Below are 27771 nucleotides of genomic sequence, written 5' to 3'. Positions count from 1 at the left end.
AAGTGAAGTTAGAGGTCACCACAGTCCTCTAGAGTGAAATTCCCGCCACTCCATTCATTTCTATGGGATTTTTAAAAGAGTATTTATCAATGGGTGAAAGTGAAAGTTCATCCTTTGATAAATACTGGGGATGCACCGAATCCAGGATTCGGTTTGAGATTCGGCCTTTTTCAGCAGGATTCGGATTCAACTGAATCCTTGTGCCTGTCCAAACTGAATCCAAATCCTAATTTGCATACAGTATGTAAATTAGGGGTGGGTAGGGAAATCACGTGACTTTTTATTACAAAAGAAGATTTTTTTTCCACTTTTTCCTCTTCTGCCCCTAACTTGCATATGCAAATTAAGATTCAGTTCGGTATTCGGGCGAATCTTTCACCAAGGATTCGAGGATTCAGTCGAATCCCAAATAGTGAATTCGGTGCATCCCTAATAAATACGCCTTTCAAAATCCGATAGAAATCAATGGAGAGTGGTGGAATTTCACTCTAGAGGACTGTGGCAATCTCTAACTTCACTATTAGATAAATATACCCCCAAGGCTGCAACTGGTCAAAAAGTATAAGCAAATAGAGTGCCGCCATATTCCTCTGCATTTAAAACATTTTATGCTTTGACACTTCCCCCATTTCTGATGTTTAGTACACAGACAAAAACAAAGAAAACACTTTAACTTTCTTGGGAATGCTCACCTTAATCCATGGATGGATCAGACACTCTACAACGGTCATTCGGTCCCTGCATAAAACAAGACAGGCATTTTAGTGGTTATCCCAATATAAGGTATACATAGTATTCATACACTCCAAATCCACACCCAAATGTAGAGAAAGGTAGAGGTAAGGGCATAAGAACCAATACAACCAAAGTCAACATGTGTGTTCAGTTGGTGGAGGATGCGGGAATCTCTCACCATTTAATAAACCACAAAAAGAGTCATTTGGAAAAAGCTTGACATGATGGAATAAGTATAGTTTAAGGTCCATCAAACTAAACTATGTTGATATAGATATAAGAAATGAACCTAGAATCATCTGGCCAGCCCCCCTTCCCACACCTAATTTCAGTTTGCAACAAGCCTTTCTAGTCATGAAGCCATTAAATCACCCTCCTGTAATTCTACCAGTATTCAGGGCAGAAAATAACCCTGTTTCCCTTTTCTGTTCTGTTCTTATTCAGTCCCACAGTTTGGGAATTGTTGATAAAGGTATAGGATCTGTTATCCAGAAAGGTTTCGAATTACAGGAAGGTTTTATCCCATGGACTTTTTGATCAAAAAATTCAGAATTTTTAATAAAAAATGTCCTTTTTCTCTGTAATAGCAAAACAGTACCTTGTGGTTAATTTTAACTAAGATAAAATTAATAGTGATGGGTGAATTTGTCCTGTTTCGCCCAAAAATTCTCGAATTTCCAGTGAAATTTGTGAAACGAGAATATTGACGCCGGCATCAAAATCTACGGCAAATTCAATTTGACGTGCATTAAAGTCAATGGGCGTCCACTAATTGTCGCCATTTCACGACTTTTAATGGTATTGGTAGGAAAACGATTCTATTGGCTTTATTTAATGTTTATTGATATTTTTTTAGCAGATATGAAGTTTCTAAATCACGGAAAGACCCTTTATTTAGAAAACCCCATGTCCCAAGCATTTTGATTAAAAACCAATAAAAGGTCAGATTTCTTTATGTTCTAGCTGTGTACCTTGGATCTTTCAGCAGTAGCTGCCGTATGAAGTCTTTGGCCAACTCGCTGGTCTGTTTGAAGATGCGGTCATCAAATTCATAGTTTCCTGACACGACATTCGTCAGCGTCTCTTGGTCTGTCTCACCTTGAAAGGGCGACAAGCCACTAAGTCTGGAATGAGAAATAGGCATGGCCTAGCATGACTTATGGTACAACAGTACAGTCTTCGTACTGTTTAGTTATTGTAATCATATTGACATACAATCAAAATCTAGAGCATCTCGTAAAAATATGTGGGCCAGGCCGAAAGGTCCATATTTACAAATTAACTCAATTCATTAATAAGTATCCCTTTAATACATTTTTGTGTATTCTAGTATTTAGCCTACCTTTCCATAAGCTGTTTCAGTCACTTTACCATGCAAATTCCATGTGACATATGGTAAAGGATAAGTAAACCTTTAAAATAAGTAAAATTAATGAGAGTGCTATTCTAAGAAATGTTATAATTTACATTCAGCATTTATTTGTTTTTAAGTTCAGTATATTAAGGGATACATGTACTGTTAATATAAATGAATTGTTACAGAAGCACCACCTGCTAGTCAGTTTCCCACCAGTCTGACCAACAAGTAGTCAATAAAAACAAAATAAATAATGAATGTAGATTACAGAAGTGCTTAGAAAAGCACTCTCATCAATTTTACATTCACTTATTTTAAAGGTGTACTTATCCTTTAAGGTGTACCAAAGATATTTAACTGGCTTGATGATAAGCCTAAAATCTCTGTGGCCGTGGTTCCCAAACTGAAAGGTTGACCTCCTGGTGGTGGGAGCAGATCAGTTCCTTAGAGGTTGCCCAGTATGAGGGCTAGTTAAGCCAATATTTTTGTAAATTGCCTCCTGGAAGCCCAGCTTGAAAAGTACTTCTTGGATCTATGGTTGAATGGCTGATACAGCAATATTTTCTCTTACCTATGGCACCTTCTTATAAGATATGGGAGACCCTGAGAAAAAATGGGGCCTGAACTGTAGAAGTTAAGCAAAATGCATGATTTAGACTTGCATTAGTAATCTGAACAAAGGCCCTACCCACCCCTGTACTTACCATTCCCAGTACCTGAGTGCTGTAAACACCTTTTACCAAATGGGCTCAAGAACAATTTAGCAGTTTCCAGTTCCCTGCTACAAGTTATTTGATCATTAAATTACCTGACCATTTAGGGCAGAGACACGCTGCTATTTCGGGAGATTAGTTGCCCATCGACAAATTGCTCCTTCTTTAAGTGAATAATCTCCCTAAACTGCCTTCCCGCCAGCTAGAATGTAAATCACCAGCGCGATGGCCCTTGGAACGTTTTGTTTTCCAAATTTGCCTCACGAGGAAAGTTCGGGTGACTTTGGTAAGCCAAAGCGATCCGAGTGCCATCCCAAAAGCGATTTACATTCTAGCCAGTGGGAAGGCAGTCCAGGTAGATTAGTCGTCCGAAGAAGAATCAATTTGTCGCTGGGCAACTAACCTCCCAAAATAGCTGTTTGTGTCTCTGCCCTTAGATTCAGGCAGAACTTGGAAGCTGCACAATGTTCCCAGAATAAGGAAAGCAGGTCTAAAAGCAAGACTGCCAGGGTAACTGCTTCACACCTGACTCAAAAACGACAATGTACAAGATATTTTGATTCACAGTAGAATACTTACAAGATATATGTGATGACTCCAATACTCCTATGAGACAAAAACGAAATAACTTGATAAAATTTCAGATTATTCAAATATTCTAAATCCATCTTCATACAAGAGTCAAGAGAGAGTCAAGAGTGAGTTTATTGTCATTTCATCCATATATGTTTGTACAGTACACAGAGGTATGAAACAACGTTCCTCTAGGACCATGGTGCTACACACAACATAGTTGGCTGAATGGGTGGACAATGTGCAATTTGTTCAGGACAATTACGACAATGAGTTGATTTTACAGGAGGAAAGGAGAAGCTGTGGTGACCCTCTCTTTCTCATCTTCTAATGCCCAGAATGTTGGGCAGTATGGTTGACAATTGTTGACCAGCCAATAAAATGTGGACATGTGCAGCCACATTAACTGTAGATCTGAACATCAGAAGCCACAATGGTGCAGTCGAGGCACATATAAATGAAATAATGAAACCACACAACTTGTTTGTTGACAAAGATAGTCCTGGGCAAAAAACAGAATCGATCGTAGACTAGTACTCACCACATGTCAGTTGGTGGACCCAGTGGCTCATAGTTTATGACCTCGGGAGCTGCAGAATGAAGACAATAAGTTAGTTATGATATTTAATACTGGGTTTACTTTTGAATTTTAGAAGATCAAAGGTGTAGCAAGGGTTTCTCAGTTGTAACGAGAAGAGCTTTGGAGAAGCATCACACCACACAAACCCAAAGATTCTTATCCTGGTGCCCAGTGATAGAGGAATCGGCCACCTCACAACAAGGGTAAGAAGAATTTCACTGGCACACAGGAGTTGCTGTTGCAGGGCAAGCCCTTGCAATTTTATTATGCAGTTGTGCAACGTTTTGGGGACACGCCCCTGCTTGACAAAGGGGCGTGTCCCCGAAACGTTGCGATACTGCATAATAAAATTGCAAGGGCTTGCCCTGCTACCGCAACTCCTGTGTGCCAGTGAAATTCTTCTTACTCTGCACTGGATTGTACAGTATATTTAAATTTTCTCTCTAGAAATGACCTAGTGATCCCATCATGGTTTGGCACCTTCAGTGAGTTCTCAAGCTGTCAGACAGTGACTCTACCTATATATTGGGGTGTCCCACACATGCTTTTAAACACAGCCCCATCTTCAATCTTCTGAGCCAAGCCAAAGTCTATGATCTTGATCTTGGGATGGGGTACGTCCTTCTCTAGTAGCATAATGTTTTCAGGCTTGTTGGATAAGAGAAAAACAGAAGTGCAGTTAAACATCTAAATACAACTTGCATGGAAAGTTGTCAGCCATATTTCACATACACCTGGTAAGAATATGTTCTCCATTTAAACATTTTGCAATAGCAAAACAATTCAGTAATTCCCAAAATGGGGTGATAGCTGTACATTTTCACAGTCTATCACTCTCCCTACTAGAGAGTAAATCTATACCATCACCAGGATTATCATCGGAAGTACCAATGTTTGTCTATATGCAAAAGCAAATCGCAAGAGTAGTTGCACTAAGAGGCCACTCTTGTGCCTTTTTATGGTCACATAACTATTCAATAACTTCTAATATCCTTATAATTTACAGTAGGGGGTACATTATCCCTTATAATACATGAATGATACTCAGAGTTCCCTGTATAACTCAGCCTGCAGCCTTGTGCCTTTAATGCATAAGTGATACTCAGAGTTCTCTGTATAACTCAGCCTACAGCTTTGTGCCTTTATATGGTCACATAACCCCTCAGTGACTTCTAATATCCTTATCATTTACAGTAGGGGGTACATTATCCCTTATAATACATGAATGATACTCAGAGTTCCCTGTATAACTCAGCCTGCAGCCTTGTGCCTTTATATGGTCACAGAACAACCCCTCAGTGACTTCTAATATCCTTATCATTTACAGTAGGGGGTACATTATCCCTTATAATACATGAGTGATACTCAGAGTTCCCTGTATAACTCAGCCTGCAGCCTTGTGCCTTTATATGGTCACAGAACAACCCCTCAGTGACTTCTAATATCCTTATCATTTACAGTAGGGGGTACATTATCCCTTATAATACATGAGTGATACTCAGAGTTCCCTGTATAACTCAGCCTGCAGCCTTGTGCCTTTATATGGTCACAGAACCCCTCAGTGACTTCTAATATCCCTATAACTTACGGTAGGGGAAACATTATCATTTTTAACACATTAGTAGTGTAATATGGTATAAACAGCAGAATTCTAAAAAGCTTTGTAGCTGCCGCTCAGTGTAACATGTAATAAATCCTTTCATTGAGCCACCAGGTGGCAGTATATTATTAAAAATACCCTATTGGCTGACAAACCCTAAAACAGGCAAAACAAGAATTTCCAGCCACACAAAGAATTCAACCAAAACAAGATTTTGTACCTTCAGGTCAAAGTGAGCAATGCTGCGTGAGTGAATGTAGGCCACTCCTTTGAGTATCTGCTCCAAGAACTCTATAGCGTCCTCTTCTGACAGGGCTTCCTTCTCAGCTATGAAGTCAAAGAGCTCTCCACCTCGGATCCTGCACAAACACATAGACACCAGTAGGGATTAACTGCAGTTTCTACCAAACTATTGGGCTTGAGTAAGGTGGACACCTGTGGCCTGTTTGATGGGGAATGTGGTAACACAGTCTAGAACAGTATTGGACCTTTTAGCTGAAGCCCACCTTTAGGGAACCTTTTAGCGATTTACAAGGTTAAAGATATAGGAAGCCATGTACAGTATCACTCATACAGACATTGTTTCAATAGTATCTAGGACACCCCAAGTCTCATCCTAACAGGCCTTCAAGCAGGGCTTTCAGGTTTATCTAGGACAGCAAACGTGCCTCCTCCCCAACTCTCAACCTAAATGGGCTCCAGAATGAGCCTCCCCAAACCACTGCTCCAAGAGCTCCCAGAAGGGTCAGCCGCACAGGTCTAGAGTTATAGTCTTTAATTCTGAGTGGCCCAATCTGAGGCAATCTCTCAAGCATGTATCGGACTGAGATAGAAGTTAAAACCACATGAACATGTAATGCACAAAAGGTTCTATAAACAAAAAGACATTTTTTGGTCCAGCTGATTCTCCAGTAATTCCAGTGAAATGATTAAGGTTTATTGGCAAAGCAGGGAGGTGGCCCACACAACATGTGTTTTTCCTGGACCTGAACCTACTCCACTGATGTAGGATAGGGATGAGCCCTTATTTACAGGGGGCTCTCCATGACCTCCATTTCCAGCTCTACTTCTTCTTTATTATTAAGACTCCTGCCTCAAGCTCCTCTCCACCATCCACCCTCCTTAATAGAGTGGATGACTTTGAGGCCAAAACCTGGGCTCCCTTTCCATGTATAGGCTACTGAGTTTCCATAAAGAATTATAGTAACTCTCACTACAGCATGCTCTAGGAGGGTGAGGCAGATGTAGGATATGTAGCAATTACAGCTCTGTGCTCCACTAAGTAGATGTTGGGGGGTTAATAATCCTCCGGCTACACACACCACAGAAGGAAATTTTATGTGAGAAGTACCTATTTTCCTAAAGATTCAGTTCAGCATTAAAGCTCCTGTTACTGATTTTAAAAACCATTGGGTGCCCAGGTAAAGACCAGAGAAGTGTTGGTATATCAGCTTAGGCACTTTTACCTCCAGCCCTGCTGAGTAGAATGTGTCCTATAGATAGAAGAGCTGAAGACTACTCTAAAAAAGTGTTATCCCTCTGCAACATATTAAATATGAAACTTGTACTTCCCCTTCAATTTCTACATGGGATGCAAACAAGCAGGCAATGTATTATCTGCACAGTAGCTTGTGATTTTATCATGTTTCCCGTAGAACAGATACTGGACAGTAAATGAAACCCTGTATATAAATAGCCCCGTGCATCCTCCCTAAAACTGCGACCATGTTCACATTACTTTCTTCTTCAACAATTACAATTTTTTATTTCCCTACAGTTCATACCAGACCCCACAAACAGATACCAGCTGCACAAACACACCCACCCATCCGGCCTGTTTATTTACACTATTCAAAGCCACAAGAAGATCCGTGTGAGTATATTTTGGAAAGAAAATAAAATGTGCAATGGAACAAACAGCTGGAGCTCAGCAGTGCAACAAACATTTTACTTATGGCAGTAATCCACCATTGATGGCAAGCAGTTTTCAATAATACGAATGAAAAAAAGATCCTGCGATGGGTTTGGGCACTTCTCCGCTGGCTGAAAAAAACACAAGAAGAGAATTAGCCCCATGAGCCTATAGGAGGCCTCTTCAAGTTGGAGGGGAGAGGATTTGCTCATCCATTGTTTAGGCATACCCTGAGAATGCTTCCTGTAGCCCAAATTCCCTAGTTATAAGGGAGGGGATCCCAAGGTTCAGCCTCTTTATTCCTCACTAGCAGGAGCTTGATGGTGCTGAAGAGTTTGAGGCAAGAGGCCCTAAGACAGAAGAAGACCTGTATGGAAGGACTAGGGTGTAGCTATATCCCAGAACAACTCACTTGTAGATTGTGGTAGAGGTTAGTTAATAGAGAATCCAGAAGCTTCACTGAGGACAATAGAAAGGGTAAGTACCATAATCATCAACTGCCAGCCCAGGGACTGACAGATTCCAAGTGCAGCACCACTGTGATGACCTTGTACTCTTGACACCTATTGAGTGAGTACTACCTCTGGCTGCAACTACTATCCTTCCTGCACCCATGTTATCGGTTAATTACCTAGTGACTATAAATAAAATGTAAAGTGCCCCATTGTAACCCTCTGTTGATGTGCTGCTGAAAAAGTCTTTTGTGATAATCCAGCAGTTGCTTAGGGAATTATAATATCCCTTTAAGGGGAAATAGAGAGAAGTATTGGAGAGAGATATCACAATACTCACAGGCCCAGAAATAGCATGCAGAGGCAACATGACTGCACACCAATGCCAAACAAATCAATAAAACGTGATGGAACAGCTCCATGTTCTCTATAAAATGATTTGCTATTCAGATCTTCTCCAGTGCACGGATTTATCTTCATACAATATTGATTAGAGGCTCTAACCATTTGTTTTATGAACCCTCTAAAATTAGCCTGACATCCCACAATCCCACACTTACAGCATGTTTGCAGAGACACATACGGCTCACACGGATAAACCAAATGTCACCCGGTTTGAAAACACAATCGATTTCTGCATTTCACTTGCAGATGAGGATGATGTGGCTTGTTCATTGTTCTCTATTGCCGCTGGCTGGATTTGGAAGACCTAATCTGACCCCTTTTTAATTATGCAGTCCTACAGTGGATTATTTTAACTTTTCTGAGGATCTGAGGAACCCAAGCATCTGTGGCTAGGGATGCACCGAATTCGGCCTTTTTCAGCAGGATTCGGATTCGGCCGAATCCTTGTGCCTGGCCGAACCGAATCCTAATTTGCATATGCAAATTAGGGGTGGGGAGGAAAAAGGAAGTAAAAAATGTTTTCCCCTTCCCACCCCTAATTTGCATATGCAAATTAGGATTCAGATTTGGTTCAGTATTCGGAATCTTTCACACAGGATTCGGGGGTTTGGCCAAATTCAAAATAGTGGATTCGGTGCATCCCTATCTGTGGCACACTAAAATCAAAACATATTGGTCTGTGTATGGGTCCAAAACAATGGTATGCCTTGCCAATTTGTCATATGGGTCAAGACAGCTAAAAAAACCCAAAAAAAGTCGGCTGAAAAGACAGATCAGGAGATGAGAACCTTGCTTGATGGTCTGCATTGGTCACCTATGTAATATTAATGTTGGCCACATAATTGGATGTGTCTAATCTGGACCACCTCCTAGGTTACTAAATTGGACGAGGATCTCCTCATTGGGTGTGGACTTTGCCAAGGTGATCTAACTGTATGACTGGCTTTAGCTTATGTACAACTAGTACTGGATAGGCACCAAGGGTCCATGTCTAGAGAGGAAACTTAAAAGAGGGCAGTTCTTGGATGTCTAAAAAAAACATGTTTTTGAAAAAAAATTCCCCATTGTAAAAAGTTCACCACTGGAAAGTTTCTGCAGAATGCAGCATCTGAGCTTAGAGGAAGAGCAGTGGTTACCACTTACAGTTCTAAGATCAACACCATCTCAGCTTTGCTTGTGAAGACATCGTGAAGCCTCATGATGTTGGGGTGTTCCAGCTGCTGCAGGATAAACACTTCCCTTTCGATCTGGTCCCTGTCAAGACCCAGGCGGCTGCCCTTACATTTCCGAGTCTTTATAAACTTGCCGGCATAATAGGTCCCGGTGCTTTTTTCCCTGCATTTCTTCACCTCGCCAAAATGACCGCTGGAAAGACAGTAGAATAATTAAACCTGTGTTCTGCAAGCGATGCAAATTAATTGTTAGAAGCTTGAATATAAATGGTGTGCAATAATGTGGCATAGCTGTAAGTATACTATCTAGAACAGGGATCAACAACCAGTGTCTCACAAGCAACATGTTGCTCACCAACTCCTTGGTTGTTGCTTCCAGTGGCCTCAAAGCAGATGCTTATTTTTGAATTCCTGATTTGGACACAACTTTTGGTTGAGTAAAAACCAGGTGTACAGTCAATCGGAGCCTCCTGTAGTCTGTCAGTCCATGTAGGGGCTACCAAATGGCCAATCATAGCCCATATTTGGCACCCCCCTGGAACTATTTTCATGCTTGTGTTGCTCCCCGACTCTTTTTACATTTGAAAGTGTCTTATGGGTACAGTGTAGGACTGGCCCGGCAGGACACCTGGAAAATACCCGGTGGGCCCCAACCCTAGTGGGCCCCCACCGGGCCAGAACCCCTCTCCCAAACAGTTTTTCAAAAAAAAGAATGCGCCGTTTGCGCATGCGCGCCTAGTAATCTTTGCGCATGAACGCCTAGTGGTCTTTGCGCATGTGCGATGCGCCGCCTGGGCAAGTATGCCGAGTGCCGTTTCGCCTAACAGTAGGCAGCGGGGGGCCCTGCACAGCAGTCCCGGTGGGGCCCCCCCCCCGTCCGACCCTGTATGGGTAAAAAAAGGTTGGGGATCCCTGATCTAGAAGGTCCAGCTTGGTTACCAAAAAAGTAGATCTCTGTCTGATTTTGCCCCATGCTAGGCCAATGAGGGTCTATGCAGATTTGTCAGAGAGGACCAGGGTCGGACTGGGCCGGTGGGACACCAGGAAAAACCCAGTGGGCCCCGGCTCTTTTGGGCCCCGCTGGCCCAGACCCGCTCCCTACATTGGCGCTTACCTCCCTCCCAGATCCCAGTTCTCTTCCGACCCTCAAACCCTTCTTCTAATATCTGCCCATTAGATTTTTGAATGGTTATTGGCTGTCAAGCAGACCCCATACATGAGACAATTCTGTGCTATCTTGAGTAGAAGCGGTGTAATAGTTTATATACGGCTGGTTTAAGATACTTAGGTGTCATGTTCAGGCTACATGCATTAATACCATACCTCGTGGCTTCTCATTTAAAGGAATCTATAAGGGTTATTAGTGACAAAGAAAAACATTGACATACTGTACTTTTGGGTGGGTGATCAAGGATACTATGAGTTATACATAAATATAATCTGCCAGTACTATCCACTTCACTGCTTGCCTGACAACAGAAACTATGCAACAGAATTCAGTCGCTTCAGTTGACACAAAGCCTTGCACACTTCCGTTATTCTCCTTCTGCTGCCGGGGTCTGTTAATCACAGAACATGAAAAGCAATGTGGAAATAGAAGCCGTGGCTGAAGGACAGAAGACTACTACTACTGGTGACTAAAGTAAAGAGGGAGCTAAGGAGGCATGGGGGGCTCACTGACGATCACTTTCAATACATTTATGATTTTTCTGCAGGGTCCAATATATATGTGTGTGTCATACTTTGAGTTGCCAGAGGTGCACGATCATAGGTTATAATATAAACAAATGAAGGATCAGCACTCTTGCATAAAAAAGGGCATTAACTCAAGGGATGAAAACATAATTCTGCCTCTTTATAGGTCCCTGGTGAGGCCTCATCTGGAGTATGGGGGCAGTTTTGGACTCCAGTCCTTAAGAGGGATATAAATGAGCTGGAGAGAGTGCAGAGACTAAGTGCAACTAAACTGGTTAGAGGGAGGGAAGAGTTAAATTATGAGGGGAGACTGATAAGGTTGGGGTTGTTTGAGAGGGGACATGATTAGACTTTACAAGTACATTAGAGGACATTATAGACAAATAGCAGGGGACCTTTTTACCCATAAAGAGAATCACGTACCAGAGGCCTCCCCTTCAGACTAGAGGAAAAGAAGTTTCATTTAAAGGAACAGAGTAGAGGGTTCATCACAGTCAGGACAGTGAGGTTGGGGAATGCACTGCCGGGTGATGTTGTGATGCTGATTCAGTTAATGACTATAAGAGGGACTTGGATGATTTCTTGGACAGACATAATATCAAAGGCTATTGTGATACTAAACTCTATAGTTAGTATAGATATGGGTATATAGAATTGAATTAAAAGTAGGGAGGGGTGTGTGTATGGGGCTGGGTTTTCATTTGGTAGGGGTTGAACTTGATGGACTTTTTTCAACCCAATTTAACTATGTAATTTGTAAATTATGCTCTTATATCGATACAGCATCTCATCCAACGTTTCAGTCCCACCTGGGGACCTTTCTCAAGGATCATGCGATCCTCTGTCTACATTGTACAGTATTTTCTGGCTATTGCACCCAGGCACAATAAACCTACTATACGAGTAGTGCCGGCATATATATATATATATCTCTCTCTCTCTCTCTCTCTCTCTCTCTCTCTCTCTCTCTCTCTCTCTCTCTCTATTTTATTAATTATTTTTTGTTAATTCCATCTTTATTTAGGCACAGTTATACAAAATCTAATAAAAGTTTCACAAACACTTTACATAACTGTTTATATATTATTAGAGAGGAACCTTCCCCAGCAGTCAGACCACATCACTGTATCAGGTTAGGAGCACAGGAGAAGTGGTTGGCCAGTGACTGAGCACACACACCACAACAAATAACAGGAATCTATAGAGAAACATTTTCTTTTTTTTAAAAAACACCTTCCCCATCTATTAGGTTTCATCTGTATACTACTGAAAGTCTGTGCTCAGCCCCCTGGTATCCCACTTTGCCCCTCACTCCTGCTGTCATCACTAAACCTGACTGCACTGACGTCTTTGCATTTGCAGGTCTAAGGGCTCCTGCATGTTTAAATGGGAGGGTAAGTTATCCTTTAGCTTGAGTTTATCTGCTCTCCCCTAAGGACTGCTCATAGCAGATTATTCAGAGGCTGCCAGACTGATGATCAAAGGCATCCACCTCTTAGCATTCCAAATGTGACCACCAATCTCCATAAGACTCTGACAGTGTTGTGTAGTGTTTCCCAAACTCTAGGGTTGCCCCCAAGAGAAAGAGGGCCAGGCCTGAAGGCTGATCATGATAAATAATGATGAAATGTGAGGGATAATGTCCTGTATATCTCTTAAACTATAGGAGAGTGACCGTCACTGCTTCTATACCCTTATTGTAAGCTAAAGAGTTGAGCCTAACCAGGGCTGGAACTAGAAGTAGGCAGCATAAATGACTGCCTAGGGTGCAATGGGGAAGGGGCACAAGGTGGAATGGAGAATGTGAGTTAAAGGATAAGTAAACCTTGAAAATAAGCGAATGTAAAATTGATGAGAGGGCTATTCTAAGAACGTATGTAATTTACATTAATTATTAATTCTTTTTTCATTCCAAGATATTAAGGGATACATGTACTGTTAATATGAATGAATTTTGTTACAACAGCGCCACCTGCTGGTCAGTTTCCCACCAGTCTGACCACTAATTAGTCAAGGAAGTTGTCAGGAGTAAGAAAGAAAGAGGCTGCTCTGATGTTCTTCTGCTTAAGAAAGATTTGAGAGAGGTTTCTAAATGTTTTCCTTAGCAGAAGAAAATCAGAGCAGCCTCTTTCTTTCTCCTGACAACTTTCTTGACTACTTGGTGGTCAGACTTTAAGTGACCAGTGTGGGAGGCATTACGTGGTGACCTGGGGGATATTAGGGATTGGAAGAGACAGGAGGTTGGGTTTGCTGCAGTGGTGGATGGTTTGCTGGGTGCTGGGAATTGGGTGCCAACAGAGCTTGGCTTTTGCATTGGGCTTGACCAAATGTTGGACCACAAAAGGGGAGCCTGAGCCTGCAAAGTTTGTATTGAATATGGGATTTCAAGTTCAGCAGCTGCTGGAGGCACAGGAGGCAAAAGCTCTAGGGACAATAGTTATATTAAAACATTATGGTTAGGAACAAAGGGATCCAGAAAAAATATCTGGCAGCACAGTTATAAATCATTAGAGGAGTACCATTGCCACAACCTAGTTCCTGGTAGAAGATGATATTTTAGGAGAACCATATGGGCTACAGCCTGTCCTCACAGTTATTCATTCCATTAATACATGGAGGCCTTCAGGGTAGATCATTTCCATCTGTGGCATCACAAAGCTTTGGTTGTGGGGGTTTATGTTTTTCATTCTCTGTGTTTCCAATTCCTGGTATGGCTTGAACCTACTTTCTTAAATGTATGGTAGTCTCTATAGTCATCTTGATCTTTATTGTTGAAGCTAGTTTTATGTAGACCTGCAATAAATGTGGGCTCCCCTGACCAAACCTAAAAATTGGCAAAAAGCAATGCCTGGCACCCTTTTTGTGAAAGTGGGAAAAATGTCCTTAAAGATACTTTGAATCTCTCTCTGGTTGTTTTCATTCCTTGCTGGTTCTGACTGCTGCAACAATGTAGCAGGTTCCAGCTGATAAACATTTCTAGAGAACTGACTTCTGTTACACTGTTCATGTGTCAGAACCAGAAAACAGAATAGAATAGACCAATACTATTTGTAATTGCAGTTACACGAAGTTAAAACCACTGGGCAGTTCAACGTTAAAATATATTGGAACGGTACTTAGAATTACACTATGGAAAAAAAAACAGGTTTAGGATGAACTTCCCCTTTAAGAGCTGGCGTGCATGAATATTATACCGCACAGACTTGTATACAATAGATTGCAGCAATAGTGTTTTATGTTCTTATTTTCCATAGGATTTTGGCTGCAGGTGACGCTTGGGCCATTAAATAATTCAGCACCATGTAAATGATTCATATGGATTTTCGAGGGAAGAATATTAACAAGTCTCCAGAATCAAGAGGGGACCAATTGATTTCAGTTGCGTGAATATGTATTAGCATACTGTTGTGTATAATATTGTGAAGATATATATATATATATATATACTGTATATATTCCGATTCAGGCTGACAGCTGTTGCTTTGCAGCTGTCGGCTGTGCATTCGTAGTACAGAAACTTCATGATTCAGCCCTGGGCGAACTGCAAGGTCTGCTCCATCATATGCAGCTCTGAGGTTTTGATTGTTCAGGGAACAACAGAGATGTCATCTCCTAAACAGTTTTTGACATTATTTTTCATCACCTGTCTTATTGTAAGCACCTGCTTGAGGGTTTTCTATTACTAAATTCTTGGGGGTGTGGGGGCCTGCAAATGTTAAATGTGCCTTGCATCCACTGGCACCTTAAAGTGTCCCTAAGCACACAATAACTTATGCCCTGTGCATAAGTAAAGCTGTCTAAGGTAAAGCTGCCTGCATCTTTACCTGGGAAATGATGGCCTATGGGCCTCCCCCCATCTGCCTCTCTTGGATCAAGCACTGTCCAGGGTCAGACTGGGATGGCGGGACACTGAAAAAAAAACAGTGGGCCCCGCCTACCCAAAACCACTCCCCTCCTTGACCTCTAGCCAGCCCCAATTGGAGCTGTGAGAAGTGGAAATAAGGTATGTGCGTTGCTGCTGCAGGAGCCAGGGGAAGTTGCAGCTCTGGGAGCCGGGGGGAGTTGCAGCTGCTGGAGCCGGGGGAAGTTGCAGCTCTGGGAGCACGGGGGAGTTGCAGCTGCGGGAGCCGGGGGAAGCTGCAGCTGCCGGAGCCAGGGGAAGTTGCAGCTGCGGGAGCCGGGGGAAGCTGCAGCTGTGGGAGCTGGGGGAAGTTGCAGCTGCGGGAGCCGGTGGGAGTTTCGGCTGGGTTGCAGGCCCGGGTGGGGGTTGTGGTTTGGATGAGGGGCCTGGGTTTGGGGCCCCTGAAGCAGCAGCCCCAGTGGGCCCCTAAAGGTTCAGAATCTTTGTAGTAGTAATGATCCATGACTTTGAAATTGTCACAGGCTTTTGAGCGCCAAAAAGAAGGGAGTCCTACGGCCATCTTAACATACCCCACATTGTGTGCAACACACACAAAAAAAGGTTGATTACAGACTATTTTAAAACTTTGCACACTGCATGGGGCATAGCGATTGACCCTCAGAGAGTTCTGTGCCCACATTCCCACTCAGGCATGGTTCCTTACCTGCCCAGCTTCTCCAGCAATTCATAGAGGTCCTCCACATTTTCGTGCTTAAATGAAGTCATATTGGGGTTGAACACTTCGTCTTCCAAGTTGATTATATGCTCATATTCCTCCCCCTGTGAAGTCTTTGGGAAGAGACAGCAAATAACTGATGAGAATAATATAATAAAACCTAACTGAGTCGCTTTGCTCTCTCGCTACAGTTATCAAGCGCATCTCGCCCATTAACCCATTTGCTATAATTGCGGTGGGGCTTCATCAATTACCGCACTCATGCAGTACATACAGATTAAAGGTTTTGTTCTGAATTCCCCCATTTCTGCATGTGACACACACTAATCTCTGTTATGTTTCCTGTTTTCCATTTCAAAGGCAGAGTCCAGCTCTTATCTCCCGGCTCATTATTTGTACAGATCTCCGGGAGAGCAAAGCCTCCAAGACCAAACAACCAAGGCTAATAATAATGTCAAATAATGTTCATACTTGATGTGAAAAATAAGGGACGCTTCTGCTATATTCAGGTTAATGGCTGTAATGCCTTGCACAGTTATTGCACAGTCAAAAAACAATAACCCTCTTTTTGACAAGAGCTCATTGAGTCAGGTTAATTTAAAAATGTTACATAAACACTCTCTGAACTTCCAACAATAAATATACATTTATTTTTTACGTAGACATACTAGATTCCACTGATTGAAGGGACACCATGTTACTCTAATGAACCATTTCCCAAAATCCCTTAAGTTGTGTAATACAACGTGGATTCTGTTACATTAGAGCATGTGCAGTAAATCAGCAGAAAAGAAGATGGGGAGCTACTGGGGCATCTTTGGAGACACAGATCTTTACTGCTAAAGGGCTTTGGTTGCCTTGGGCTGGTACAGAAGCCAAAAACATACTGTACAACATTTCTACCTACTTCTTTAGATAAGTTTAAGTTCTCCTTTAAGATGGTCAAACAAGGGAAGATCCATCACTATGTCTGACGAAAATCTATGCCTACTTTAAGATGGCCATACATGCGCCGATAAAAGCAGCAGAGAGACCAAGTCAGCAGCTGTGCGTTTTGCCCTCCGAAAGTCGGCCAGATATCGATCGGGCAGGGTTAAAAATTCCAGTCGGATCGAGACCGCATCTGTTAATAGATACGGTCCCGCGATCTGACCTCCCATATTGGCAGCATTATGATCCAATCGTTGGGGCCCTAGGGCCATGATTGGATCTGCCCGATAACGCCCACCTCATTTTTGGCATATGGGGAAGAGATCCACTCATTTGGCAATATCACCTCAATGCAGGCATATCGGGGATAGATCCGCTCGTTTGGTGAAATTGCAACATGTATGGCCACCTTTACTCTTCGAGCTCAGACAATCCTAATTGGCAACTGATATACACCTACATTAGATCTGCTGATATAGATCATACTACTTACAGTAGTCACTGGAGGACACAACAACCCTCTTAGATGGAGGATCAGAGGTAGAGAGATCCTTTGGGGCTTTGTGTCGTCAAAATTGATTCAGGGCTCCTAAATGTCTCCTATTGATTAGACCATCACTGTGATTCCAGAAGAGGGCCACTTGACAAAAAAGATCCCTTAGAACAGAAACCTGGTCAGTCCTGGAATGTCCTGCCCTCCAAAACAGCTATGAAGAACTAAAAGAGCACAAGGAACCAACATCTGAGATATTGTTTAGAAGGACTGAGAGACTCCTACTTCTTGTATGTTCCCAAGAAATGCTCAATGTGTTTCCTGGTCACACCTGGATCCTTTTTCTTCATCTGATGGTGGGGACTGGGTGTGGAAATCCCCTCTGGGCTACAACCTCCCATTACACTATTAAATCACACCAGAAACCACCCAGCTCAGCTTTCATATTAACATGTTTACTAAATATTGTAAAAAAAAATAATTTACAACCATTACACCTTTTTGTCTGCAGGGAGTGCGTATCTTTTACTATTACCGGTAACAATTTTCTTCACACGCGGAAAAAAAAAAATCTATGCTGGTACCAGCAAAGGCCTCCCATTATAAGCATTTTTTGTCTGCTTTTCAGAAAATAGGTTATAATGGTACAATAGGTATAATGCTACTTTAGAGTCAGCAGAAAAATTTCATATGAAAAAACCCCAAAGGGAAAATGAGATATGGTTTAATAATAAATAGCATGAAATGGATATCGAGAGGGCGGGGACATTTTTTCTTTACCAAACAAATCAGTGACAAACATCAAGGGGCAGATGTAGCAGGGGTGGAACAGTAAATTTGAATTTTTGAGTTTCAAATTTCACACGTTCAAATTTTAATCCCCCTATTCGAATGTAAATTTGAATGTGAGATTTATCACACCTCAACCATGGAATCAATTCGAATATTCACCACCTAAAACCTGCCTGGTTCATGTACAAGCAATGGCAATTGAGTCATTTGGAGATGTCAATAGCCTTCCTGACAAAAAAATTGATTCGTATCAATCAAATTCAAATTTTCAGGTTGGAACCATTAGATCGAATATTAGACATTCAAATTTTTTCTTAAAGGGATCCGGTCATGGGAAAAAAATTTTTTTTCAAAATGAATCAGTTAATAGTGCTGTTCCAGCAGAATTATGCACTGAAATCCATTTCTCAAAAGAGCAAACAGATTTTTTTATATTCATTTTTTAAATCTGACATGGGGCTAGACATTTTGTCAATTTCCCAGCTGCCCCTGGTCATGTGACTTGTGCCTGCACTTTAGGAGAGAAATGCTTTCTGGCAGGCTGCTGTTTTTCCTTCTCAATGTAACTGAATGTTTCTCAGTGAATCATGGGATTTTACTATTGAGTGTTGTTCTTAGATCTACCAGGCAGCTGTTATCTTGTGTTAGGGAGCTGCTATCTGGTTACCTTCCCATTGTTCTTTTGTTTGGCTGCTGGGGGGAAAGGGAGGGGGTGATATCACTCCAACTTGCAGTACAGCAGTAAAGAGTGATTGAAGTTTATCAGAGCACAAGTCACATGACATGGGGCAGCTGGGAAATTGACAATATGTCTAGCCCCATGTCAGATTTGAATATATAAAAATCTGTTTGCTCTTTTGAGAAATGGATTTCAGTGCAGAATTCTGCTGGAGCAGCGCTATTAACTGATTCATTTTGAAAAAAAATGTTTTGCCCATGACAGTATCCCTTTAAATAACCTCCCAGTCGAATTGTGAGTATATTTGAATTAAAAAAAATTCACATGAATTTGAAATTTGACCTTGGATAAACGGGCGTGTGCGGTGAACAATTTTAAAATATTCTTGCAGGACAATAGAAGAAGCCAAAACCTAGAAAAATGCCTTTTCCAATGAAAAAAAAAAGTACAAGGAAGAAAGTAAGTGGAACCTATGAAGAAGACAATGTTCAGCTGTAGGAAAAAGTTCACGTAGAAGAACAAGAGCTGCCTGTGAGTCACAAACAAAAAATCCAGGCCTGAATTAAAGAAAAGGCTCTTCAGAATGCGAAGGAACTTGAGGAACGCCTGATTAAAGAAGAGCACTTAGGGGAATCATCTGAATCAGACCAACCCACAATTTCTGACCTCTTTGTGCAATAAGTCCTAATGTTACTAAGTTCTAATAACCAAAGTAGTATAAGTCTGAATTTATGTACTATTCTAGTATGAATAAAAACGTTTGCCAGATGCTCAAAAATGAGTCATGTTTTGAAATTACCCTACAGTAGTAGATAAGATTCTTCAATATGGCCATGTATGGGGCTCTCACAGTGTGGTGATGCAAGAATCCTTAGTTTATGGTAGCGGAGCCTTGTTATATATAAATAAACCCTAGCGCCTCCACAAGAAACGAATTGTTTCCAGCTGCCGTCTACTTGAACTCCAGCTTATAATGAAAAGAGTTTATGAGATAGTAGGTAAAAATGCAAAGGGAAATTTATTTACACAATCAACTATATTATTATTATCATGCTCCCAGTTTGGATACAACATCAAGCCTTTCAATGGAGATGAGGTCATGAAGGTGGGTGAGTAGCTCCTGCCTTGACAATGCCCAAAAGTATTGTAGGGATGGGACAAATACCCACTTGGGCTGGTAAAGGTGACCTTCTCTACCCTTATGGGGGAATGGTTTCCACTATTGGAGCATCATTGCAAAGACCCAGATATGTAACCTGTGGGGATATTTCTAATCAGGCTTAATTTTATAACCAGATAGATACAGAACCCTAATGCATTGAATGTCTGAGCTAAAATCATCTCTTTTAGGGTAAAATACAGGTAATACACACATAATCAGGTTGAAGTTGTCTCATATTGGACATTTTATGAGAAGACATATTTCATTGGAAAAGAAAGGTTGAAGAGAAAAGAAGAAGACTAGCAAGAAGATGAATGGATAGCAATAATCATAACCATGCCATTCAGAAGCCTGAAGACCCAATAAGAAGACAGGACACCCTGGAAACACATTATCCATATGGGTGCTAGGTGTCAAAAGTGACTTGGTGCCACTTATTTATCTGTACATGCTATGGCCTCCCCATTAGAGTTTTTATACAAAGCATTCAAAGAGTATAATACAACAACATGCAAATGGTGTCAAAGTAGAGGCAGCGAATCAACAGCTGCACTGGCCTAAAGCACAGGAGCCACATTTTGTGTTGCCAAGTTTGTTGGCCGGTAGGTTTGCCACTCAGCTGGTATGTTACCATAATAAGAGATATAGCAAGGCTGGTCTTTTTTTTTTTCTCCCGTAAAGGCAACCCTACTGCCAAGGTGATTGTATAGGCCATGCCTGCAATTACTGAAAGATGGGTGTGTTGGGCAAGGGACAGGCAACCTTACTGTGGATCACTGCAAGAAGGTGGCATGTGCATGCATTCATTTGCTCACCACAAAGCTGCATAGATGGGGCAAACGATTGTTTTTGTCAAGTATCAGATCACACTGCTGAAAATCAGTATCTACATGGTGGGATGTTGGGTCAAGTAATTCAACTCTTTTTAGTTGGCAGTTCATATTAGAGACCATATTTTTCAGACCAACGGTGCAGTAATATACACCTGGACCTGTGTTAGAAACTTGTTCTACATTTAAAAAAAATCAGTTTTAAAAGCTATCTGTATATCTAGTTGCACTGAAAGGTCACTATATGTCTGCCCCTCTCTGCTCTGCTGGTCCTGACCCTTTACAATTAATTTGACATTTCAAATAAACATCAGACCCCATTTTCAAACCTACCTGAGCCTGATTCATGTTAAATATAGGCGTGTATCACTCCTCTACGGAGCACTGGACCCATATGTAAATATCAGAGAAGGTGTAGGATTTCAGTAGAGGTCGGCTGTCTACACATGTCAATGGGCCCTCGGGGCAGAGCTGAAAGTGTATCTGTCATTCCGGGCAGAGGCTGCAAATTCTTTGACAAATACAGGCCTAATGGTGACACCAGGAATGCTGGGAGGTTTACGAGGAAAGAGTATCCACTTTGTATCACACTTAGTATCACTCTTTGCTGCTGTGGGGGGCATAAAACTACAGTACATGGCGGGTAATAAATAAGTAGAAGGCCAACTGCCCAAAAATGCCAGGTGCAGTTTAATGGGACTGGGCACTAGGTACAGATTTCCTGTAATGGCTTTTATAGATGCCATAAAGTCACCAGACTCTCTTTCATGTAAAGAACAACCATAGGGGAATCTCAGTTATCTTGATCTCATTGCTGGAATGTGGATGTCAAAGGACTTAAAATTCCAGACGAGGTGCTGAGAGGCTATGCATTTGTTGAAAGGAAAATATATCCTGTTTTTACTAGTGGAGTTTAGTTTCCCTTTGGTTATACAACAATATCAAGTCTGCTGAGAACTTATTTGTATATTTAATTTCCTACATATAAATATGACCTGATATATTGCTTTCCATCCCTAAGGTATTCTATATAGTACTACCATCAAGGGTACTTGTCTTTGGCTGTCACAAAGAATGCCAGAGCCAAGGCAAGTAATATTAAAGTATAAATATAAATAAATGAAGAATAAATGCTCTGTGCCCACAAGGATGTATTAAGTTTATGTTTGGTATCTTGTAGGACAGGGAGGTCCAAGTGGAGGACCATGGCCTAGATGTAGCCTTCTTATGGTGCCCGTCCCTTGTATGCAATCTTCTCTTTATTATAAACATTTGGGCCTGTGGTCTAATGAATATCTGCTCTACATCATGATAAATTCTGGATATCATTTTTTTGTAGGATCTGAATTATTCTGGCTTTATGGTCATCCTTTCTACCAATAACGTAGTTCAAAGATCCTCTGATCAAGAAAGTTATTTAATTATGTTTCCTCAAGATGGGCAGGAGACGGGTCTGCCATTTAAGCTAAACGTTCAACATCAAATTGTTATTGGTTTTCAAAGCCCAATCAGGATAAATTAAAGGTCTTTATTAAAAGAAATTTGGTCCGACTATAGGGGCATATTTTTTCTGCCTAACTGTAGGTATTTTAGCATTTTTTTCTGACCAGTTGAACATTGCTGGTCTGATTGGATTCTATTCATAGGTAAGTCATTGGCACTGATGTTGGCCTATCACATTGGTGTTCCAATGTCTCCCAACTCAGTTGGGTTGACGTCAGGGTTCTGTGTAGTCCACTTCCACTCCCATCTCTGTAAACCTTTGTGCATGGACCTCACTATATATATATATGGGCATTATTACAATTTGAATACGGTATCTATATATAAAGAATAATCTTTTAATTCAAAGGTCTTTATTGGCTGAGTAAAAGAAATTTGGTCCGACTAGAGGGGCATATTGACTTTTTACTGCCTATCTTTAGATATTTCAGCCTTTTTCCTGACCAGTTGAACACTGCTGGTGGGATTGGATTCCATTCATATGTAAGTCATTGGCACTGATGTTGGCCTATCACATTGGTGTCCAATGTCTCCCAAAAGTGTTCAGTTGGGTTGACATCAGGGTTCTGTGCAAAACACTTCCACTCCTATCTCTGTAAATCCATTGTTCATGGACCTCACTATATGCATGGGCATTATTTTCCACCACAGCATGTGCCGACAGCCAATGAGGCTATCCAGTTAGGGTGGGAGGGTATGGAAAGCTTTGGCGTAAGTCATATTCAGCTCTTACAGATTATTATAATTCTAAACTAACCCCCTGGGTCTATTAGTTTCTTCCCCAATTAATTACAACTGGATCAGCACCAGGAGCATTACTGCTAAGAACACACAGTTGGTGGGTAGAGATCTCATGCACAGCAAGCGATAGAGCATGTGATTAGAGCAGCCATATTTGTTGCCAAAGGAGAACCTCCTTGCCAACAAAAGGCTTATTGAAAGCAGTAATCAACCATCATGAGCAATGGCCAGCCAAATATTCCGTGTTGCAGAAATTGTTCCTTAAGGAACACTCTCACCTTGGAACCTCCATTGGGGCTTCTCACCCCCATATTGGCAGGATCTGGAGCCCTGCCTCTCTCTGCCATTGGCTGGAAATACAAAAGACCCAACATTAGGAAACAAGGACATAAGGAAATAAAAGTGTCTGGAAATATTCACAATGCTCCAGTTGATATTGTTCTACATCGATGCTCAACTATGTAACCTTCTCAAGGTGCACCAAAAGCATACACCGTACGGAAAATGGCCCGAATTCGCATGATTCTCCTATACAAGAGTTATGAAATCTAAATAATGGCTTTAGTTATAAATGGGACAATTGTCATTTATGGAAGTCCACCACAACATCATTCTACATGACAAGGACATGAAGGAGTAGACCACCTAACCACCCAGTGATGGCAAACTTAGAAGGCTGTTCCTGGAGAACTGTGCTTAGTACAAGGGAAAACATTTACAGGTATTATGTTTTGGCATTTCTTTATACAAGAGTCGAGCTGTTCCTGCTGGGTGGTGCTCCGTATAAAGGGATATGGTGGAATTGCTTTATTGTCCCTCTCTGTACAGTCTATGAGAAAACCTAGAGCATTGTAATCTGATATGTTGTGGGTTAATTTGTCTGACCACACTGTCATGCCATGCCTGGAAGTTGCTGGAGAAAGTCCTTTGTTACTTTTTCGTAATGGAAATGTAGCACATTCGGAGGGCTATTGGATTTAATAAGGGAGTAAGTAGCCAGGAATATAATTATACACCCAGTTCTTTAAACCCAAACCCAATAAAAACGGAGGATATAGTGGTCCTTTAATCATAATTCCCAGTGCTCTTACCATTTCCCTTGCACCCTCACTTTTCTAACAGTCCTGTATTCATAATTGCCCTTTCTTGGTGCATCTTGTCTCCATTGCTTGAGGTAATGTGGCATTAAAGGATAAGTAAACCTTTAAAATAAGTGAATGTAGAATTGACGAGAGTGCTGTTCTAGGGACTTTTGTAACTTACATTCATTATTTATTATTTTTTATTCCAAGATATTAAGGGATACATGTGCTGTTAATATGAATGAATTTTGTTACAACAGCGCCACCTGCTGATCAGTTTCCCACCAGTCTGACCAGCAAGTAGTCAAGGAAGTTGTCAGGAGAGAGAAAGAGGCTGCTCTGATGTTCTTCTGCTAAAGGTCCCCATAGACGCGACGATTCTTCTTGCCGAACGACCGATTTTAGGGAAGCCCGACCAATCCTTCGAAATTATCGTGCGGTTAGTGGTATTCGAACGATCGTACATCTTACGATTTTTCGGCCGACATCTGTCAGGAAATTGATCGGCCAGGTCAAAAACTCTTTGTGGGTCCCAGTGCAATCTCTCTATGTTTGCAGGGCCAAGCAGGCAGCTCCCCTTTGTTTTCCTGGTAAATTGGTCTTTTTAGTTGATGGTAGATTCGTACGATCGTACGATCGTTCTGAGAAGATCGTGGTCTCACGATCAGGATCTGATCTTTTAAAAATCTCAACATCTATGGCCAGCTTTAGGAAAGATTTGAGAGAGGTTTTTAATTTTATTCCTAAGCAGAAGAACATCAGAGCAGCCTCTTTCTTTCTCCTGACAACTTCCTTGACTACTTGGTGGTCAGACTGGTGGGAAACTGACCAGAAATTCATTCATATTAATGTATCCCTTAATATCTTGAAATTAAAAAAAGAATAAATAATGAACGCACATTACAAAAATTCGTAAAATAGCATTGTCATCAATTTTACATTCACTTATTTTAAAGGTTTACTTATCCTTTCAGGAAAAACTTTTTCTCTGGGCTAAAAAAAACACCTTAGATCCCCAAGGTCCTATTGAGGATAATGCAAAAGTAAAAGAATAAAATAAATGTGTATTTTAAGACCAAGTTATTTAGAAAGTATACCATTTATTTATCATTTAAAATCTTCAGTTTAAAATCGGGCCAGCCAGGAACACAATAAATAACAGTAAAAATACAGAAAATACTGTGAGTTATAGTTCTCCAACACACATTTTTTCCAAGTTGGACATCTATAACTCAACAGTTTTTTCACCTCACGTAACTGCCATTACGAAATTGGGGAAACCACTAGTAGTAAAAATTGTAATACTAGGGGGCACATTTACTTAGGGTCGAATATTGAGGGTTAATTAACCCTCGATATTCGACTTCGAGTATCGAAGTCGAAGGATTTACCGCAATTCGTTCGATCGAACGATTCAAAGGATTTTAATCCATCGAACGAATGAAATTCCTTCAATCAAAAAAAGCTTAGAAAGCCTATGGGGACCTTCCCCATAGGCTAACATTGAGGTTCGGTAGGTTTTAGGTGGCGAAGTAGGGGGTCGAAGTTTTTTTTAAAGAGACAGTACTTCGACTATGAAATAGTCAAACGATTTTTAGTTTGAATCGTCCGATTCAAAGTCGAAGGTCGAAGTTGCCAATTCGATGGTCGAAGTAACCAAAAAAAACACTTCGAAATTCGAAGTATTTTGTTATTCTAATCCTTCACTCGAGCTAAGTAAATGTGCCCCTAAATCTTTAAACAAGCGACCACTTACCTGAAGTTATTTTTCTGTATTTTTACTGTTATTTATTGTGTTCCTGGCCGGCCAGATTTTAAATTGAAGATTTTAAATGATGAATAAATTGTAGACTTTCTAAATGACTTGGTCTTAAAATACCCCTTTAATTTATTCTTTTATCTTTTTCTCCGTGGCCCTCATTATTTATTAGATATTATTAGATATTATTAGATATTATTAGATATTATTAGATATTATTAGATATAATTAGATATTAGGTACCTGGCACTAAGCTGGGAATCCCGTGAGTAGCAGCAGCCTGGCATCCAGTTACTGCAGAAGCTGACGGCAGCAAACAGAGGGCAGACAATTAGCTGCCAGTTAAACCAGTAAAACCAATTGTGCAGCAATATACTCACGCTTATAACTCCACGGAGACTTTCAGAACATCATTTCAGGGCACCCGCAGCTCGGAGCCGCCACTGCTTGACTGATGTTGATTCTCCGAGTGGCAGTTTCTCTTATCTGGCAGTCAGTCTTATATGAGATCTGGGGGGGGAGAGAAATAGAGTGCGTCACTCCTGCCCTAATCGTTCTTCTTAATGTACCAGGCTCTGACAATGCGGGCACACGCGGAACCCTCTCTGGTTTTACTGGTGCAGGTATAGGACCCCTTATCCGTAAACCCAATATCCAGAAAGCTCTGAATTATGGAATCCTCCATAGACTCCAAATTTTTAAAAATGATTTCCTTTTTCTGTGTAATAATAAAACAGTAACTTGTACTTGATCCCAAATCAGATATAATTAATCCTTATTGGAAGCAAAACCAGCTTATTGGCTTTATTTAATGTTTAAATGAATTTCTAGTAGCCCAGGTCCCGAGCATTCTGGATAACAGGTCCCATACCTGTATCACCAAAAATGACTTACTGACACTTGTGTACCCCCATTTGTAAAATATGAGGATATTAGAAGTCACATAGGAGTTCCATGACCTGTATATGTACAGGCTTATTGAGTCGTGGCTAAAGGCCAATCAGCCCATATATGGGAATATTAAAGGATAAGTAAACCTTTAAAATAAGTGAATGTAAAATTGACGAGAGTGCTATTCTAAGCACTTTTGTGATGTACAGTTATTGTTTATTCTTTTTTATTGTTCCAAGATATTAAGAGATACATGTGCTGTTAATATGAATGAATTTTGTTACAACAGCGCCACCTGCTGGTCAATTTCCCACCAGTCTGACCACCAAGTAGTCAAGGAAGTTGTCAGGAGAAAGAAAGAGGCTTCTCTGATGTTCTTCTGTTTAGGAAAGATTTGAGAAAGGTTTCTTATTGTTTTCCTAAGCAGAAGAACATCAGATCAGCCTCTTTCTTTCTCCTGACAACTTCCTTGACTACTTGCTGGTCAGACTGGTGGGAAACTGACCAGCAGGTGGCGCTGTTGTAACAAAATTCATTCATATTAACAGTACATGTATCCCTTAATATCTTGGAAGGAAAAAAGAATAATTAATGAATGTAAATTACAAAAGTGCTTAGAATAGCACTCTCATCAATTTTACATTCACTTATTTTAAAGGATAAGTAAATAAGTGAATGTAAAATTGATTTTAAATGCCAAAACCCCCTTTAGACAACAATGCAATTATAATATTTTAAAATCCACTTTGCTACATACCTCCCAACATTTTGTAAAAAGAAAGACGGACAAAAAGATTTGGCGTGCATAGCGTGGCAAATTTTGGTCTAATTACCAAGTTCATTTTACAAAATTTGGCTGTTGAAAGTTTGAACACATTTCTGTGGTTTGTAATGTGTTATTACAGTTTTGCTAATTGCCCTTTAAGCTGCAAGTCACAGTTTCCCCAAGAGACCTGCTTATCTTAAATTGTTACAATTGGTTTTTTTTTGCTTATCTTAAATTGTTACAAATGTATCTAAGGGCACCTGCCACATATTCTGGACTCTCTGCCAAAAGCCAGTTAAGTTTTAGAATTTTTTTTCTGGCTGTTTATTGCAGGAGATCAAAGAGAAAGTCGGGACATTTCAGTATCAATCC

At 40.9% G+C, this 27771-nt stretch overlaps 1 protein-coding gene across 9 annotated transcripts in view; it reads right to left on the bottom strand.

The window, feature by feature from the left end:
• The window catches only part of LOC108700356 (death-associated protein kinase 2), a 63733-nt gene that overhangs the window by 5057 nt on the left and 30905 nt on the right, over positions 1 to 27771 (bottom strand). For 7 of the 9 annotated variants that reach the window (XM_018233471.2, XM_041574469.1, XM_018233473.2 and 4 more), the window contains exons 2-11: positions 26123 to 26252; positions 23180 to 23251; positions 15760 to 15884; positions 9471 to 9692; positions 5779 to 5917; positions 4477 to 4606; positions 3920 to 3968; positions 3385 to 3411; positions 1707 to 1859; positions 693 to 738 (exon numbers count right to left, since the gene is read on the bottom strand). In XM_018233471.2, the coding sequence (XP_018088960.1) occupies positions 693 to 738; positions 1707 to 1859; positions 3385 to 3411; positions 3920 to 3968; positions 4477 to 4606; positions 5779 to 5917; positions 9471 to 9692; positions 15760 to 15884; positions 23180 to 23248 (960 nt within the window). In that variant the 5' untranslated portion in view covers positions 23249 to 23251; positions 26123 to 26252. Of the gene's footprint in view, positions 1 to 692; positions 739 to 1706; positions 1860 to 3384; positions 3412 to 3919; positions 3969 to 4476; positions 4607 to 5778; positions 5918 to 9470; positions 9693 to 15759; positions 15885 to 23179; positions 23252 to 25985; positions 26046 to 26122; positions 26253 to 27771 lie in introns of all 9 variants that reach the window. The other 2 variants (XM_041574471.1, XM_018233477.2) reach the window with 2 other exon arrangements.

Source organism: Xenopus laevis, chromosome 8S (assembly GCF_017654675.1).
Source record: "Xenopus laevis strain J_2021 chromosome 8S, Xenopus_laevis_v10.1, whole genome shotgun sequence".
NCBI lineage: Eukaryota > Metazoa > Chordata > Amphibia > Anura > Pipidae > Xenopus > Xenopus laevis.
This window is presented reverse-complemented; position numbering and strand designations above follow the sequence as displayed.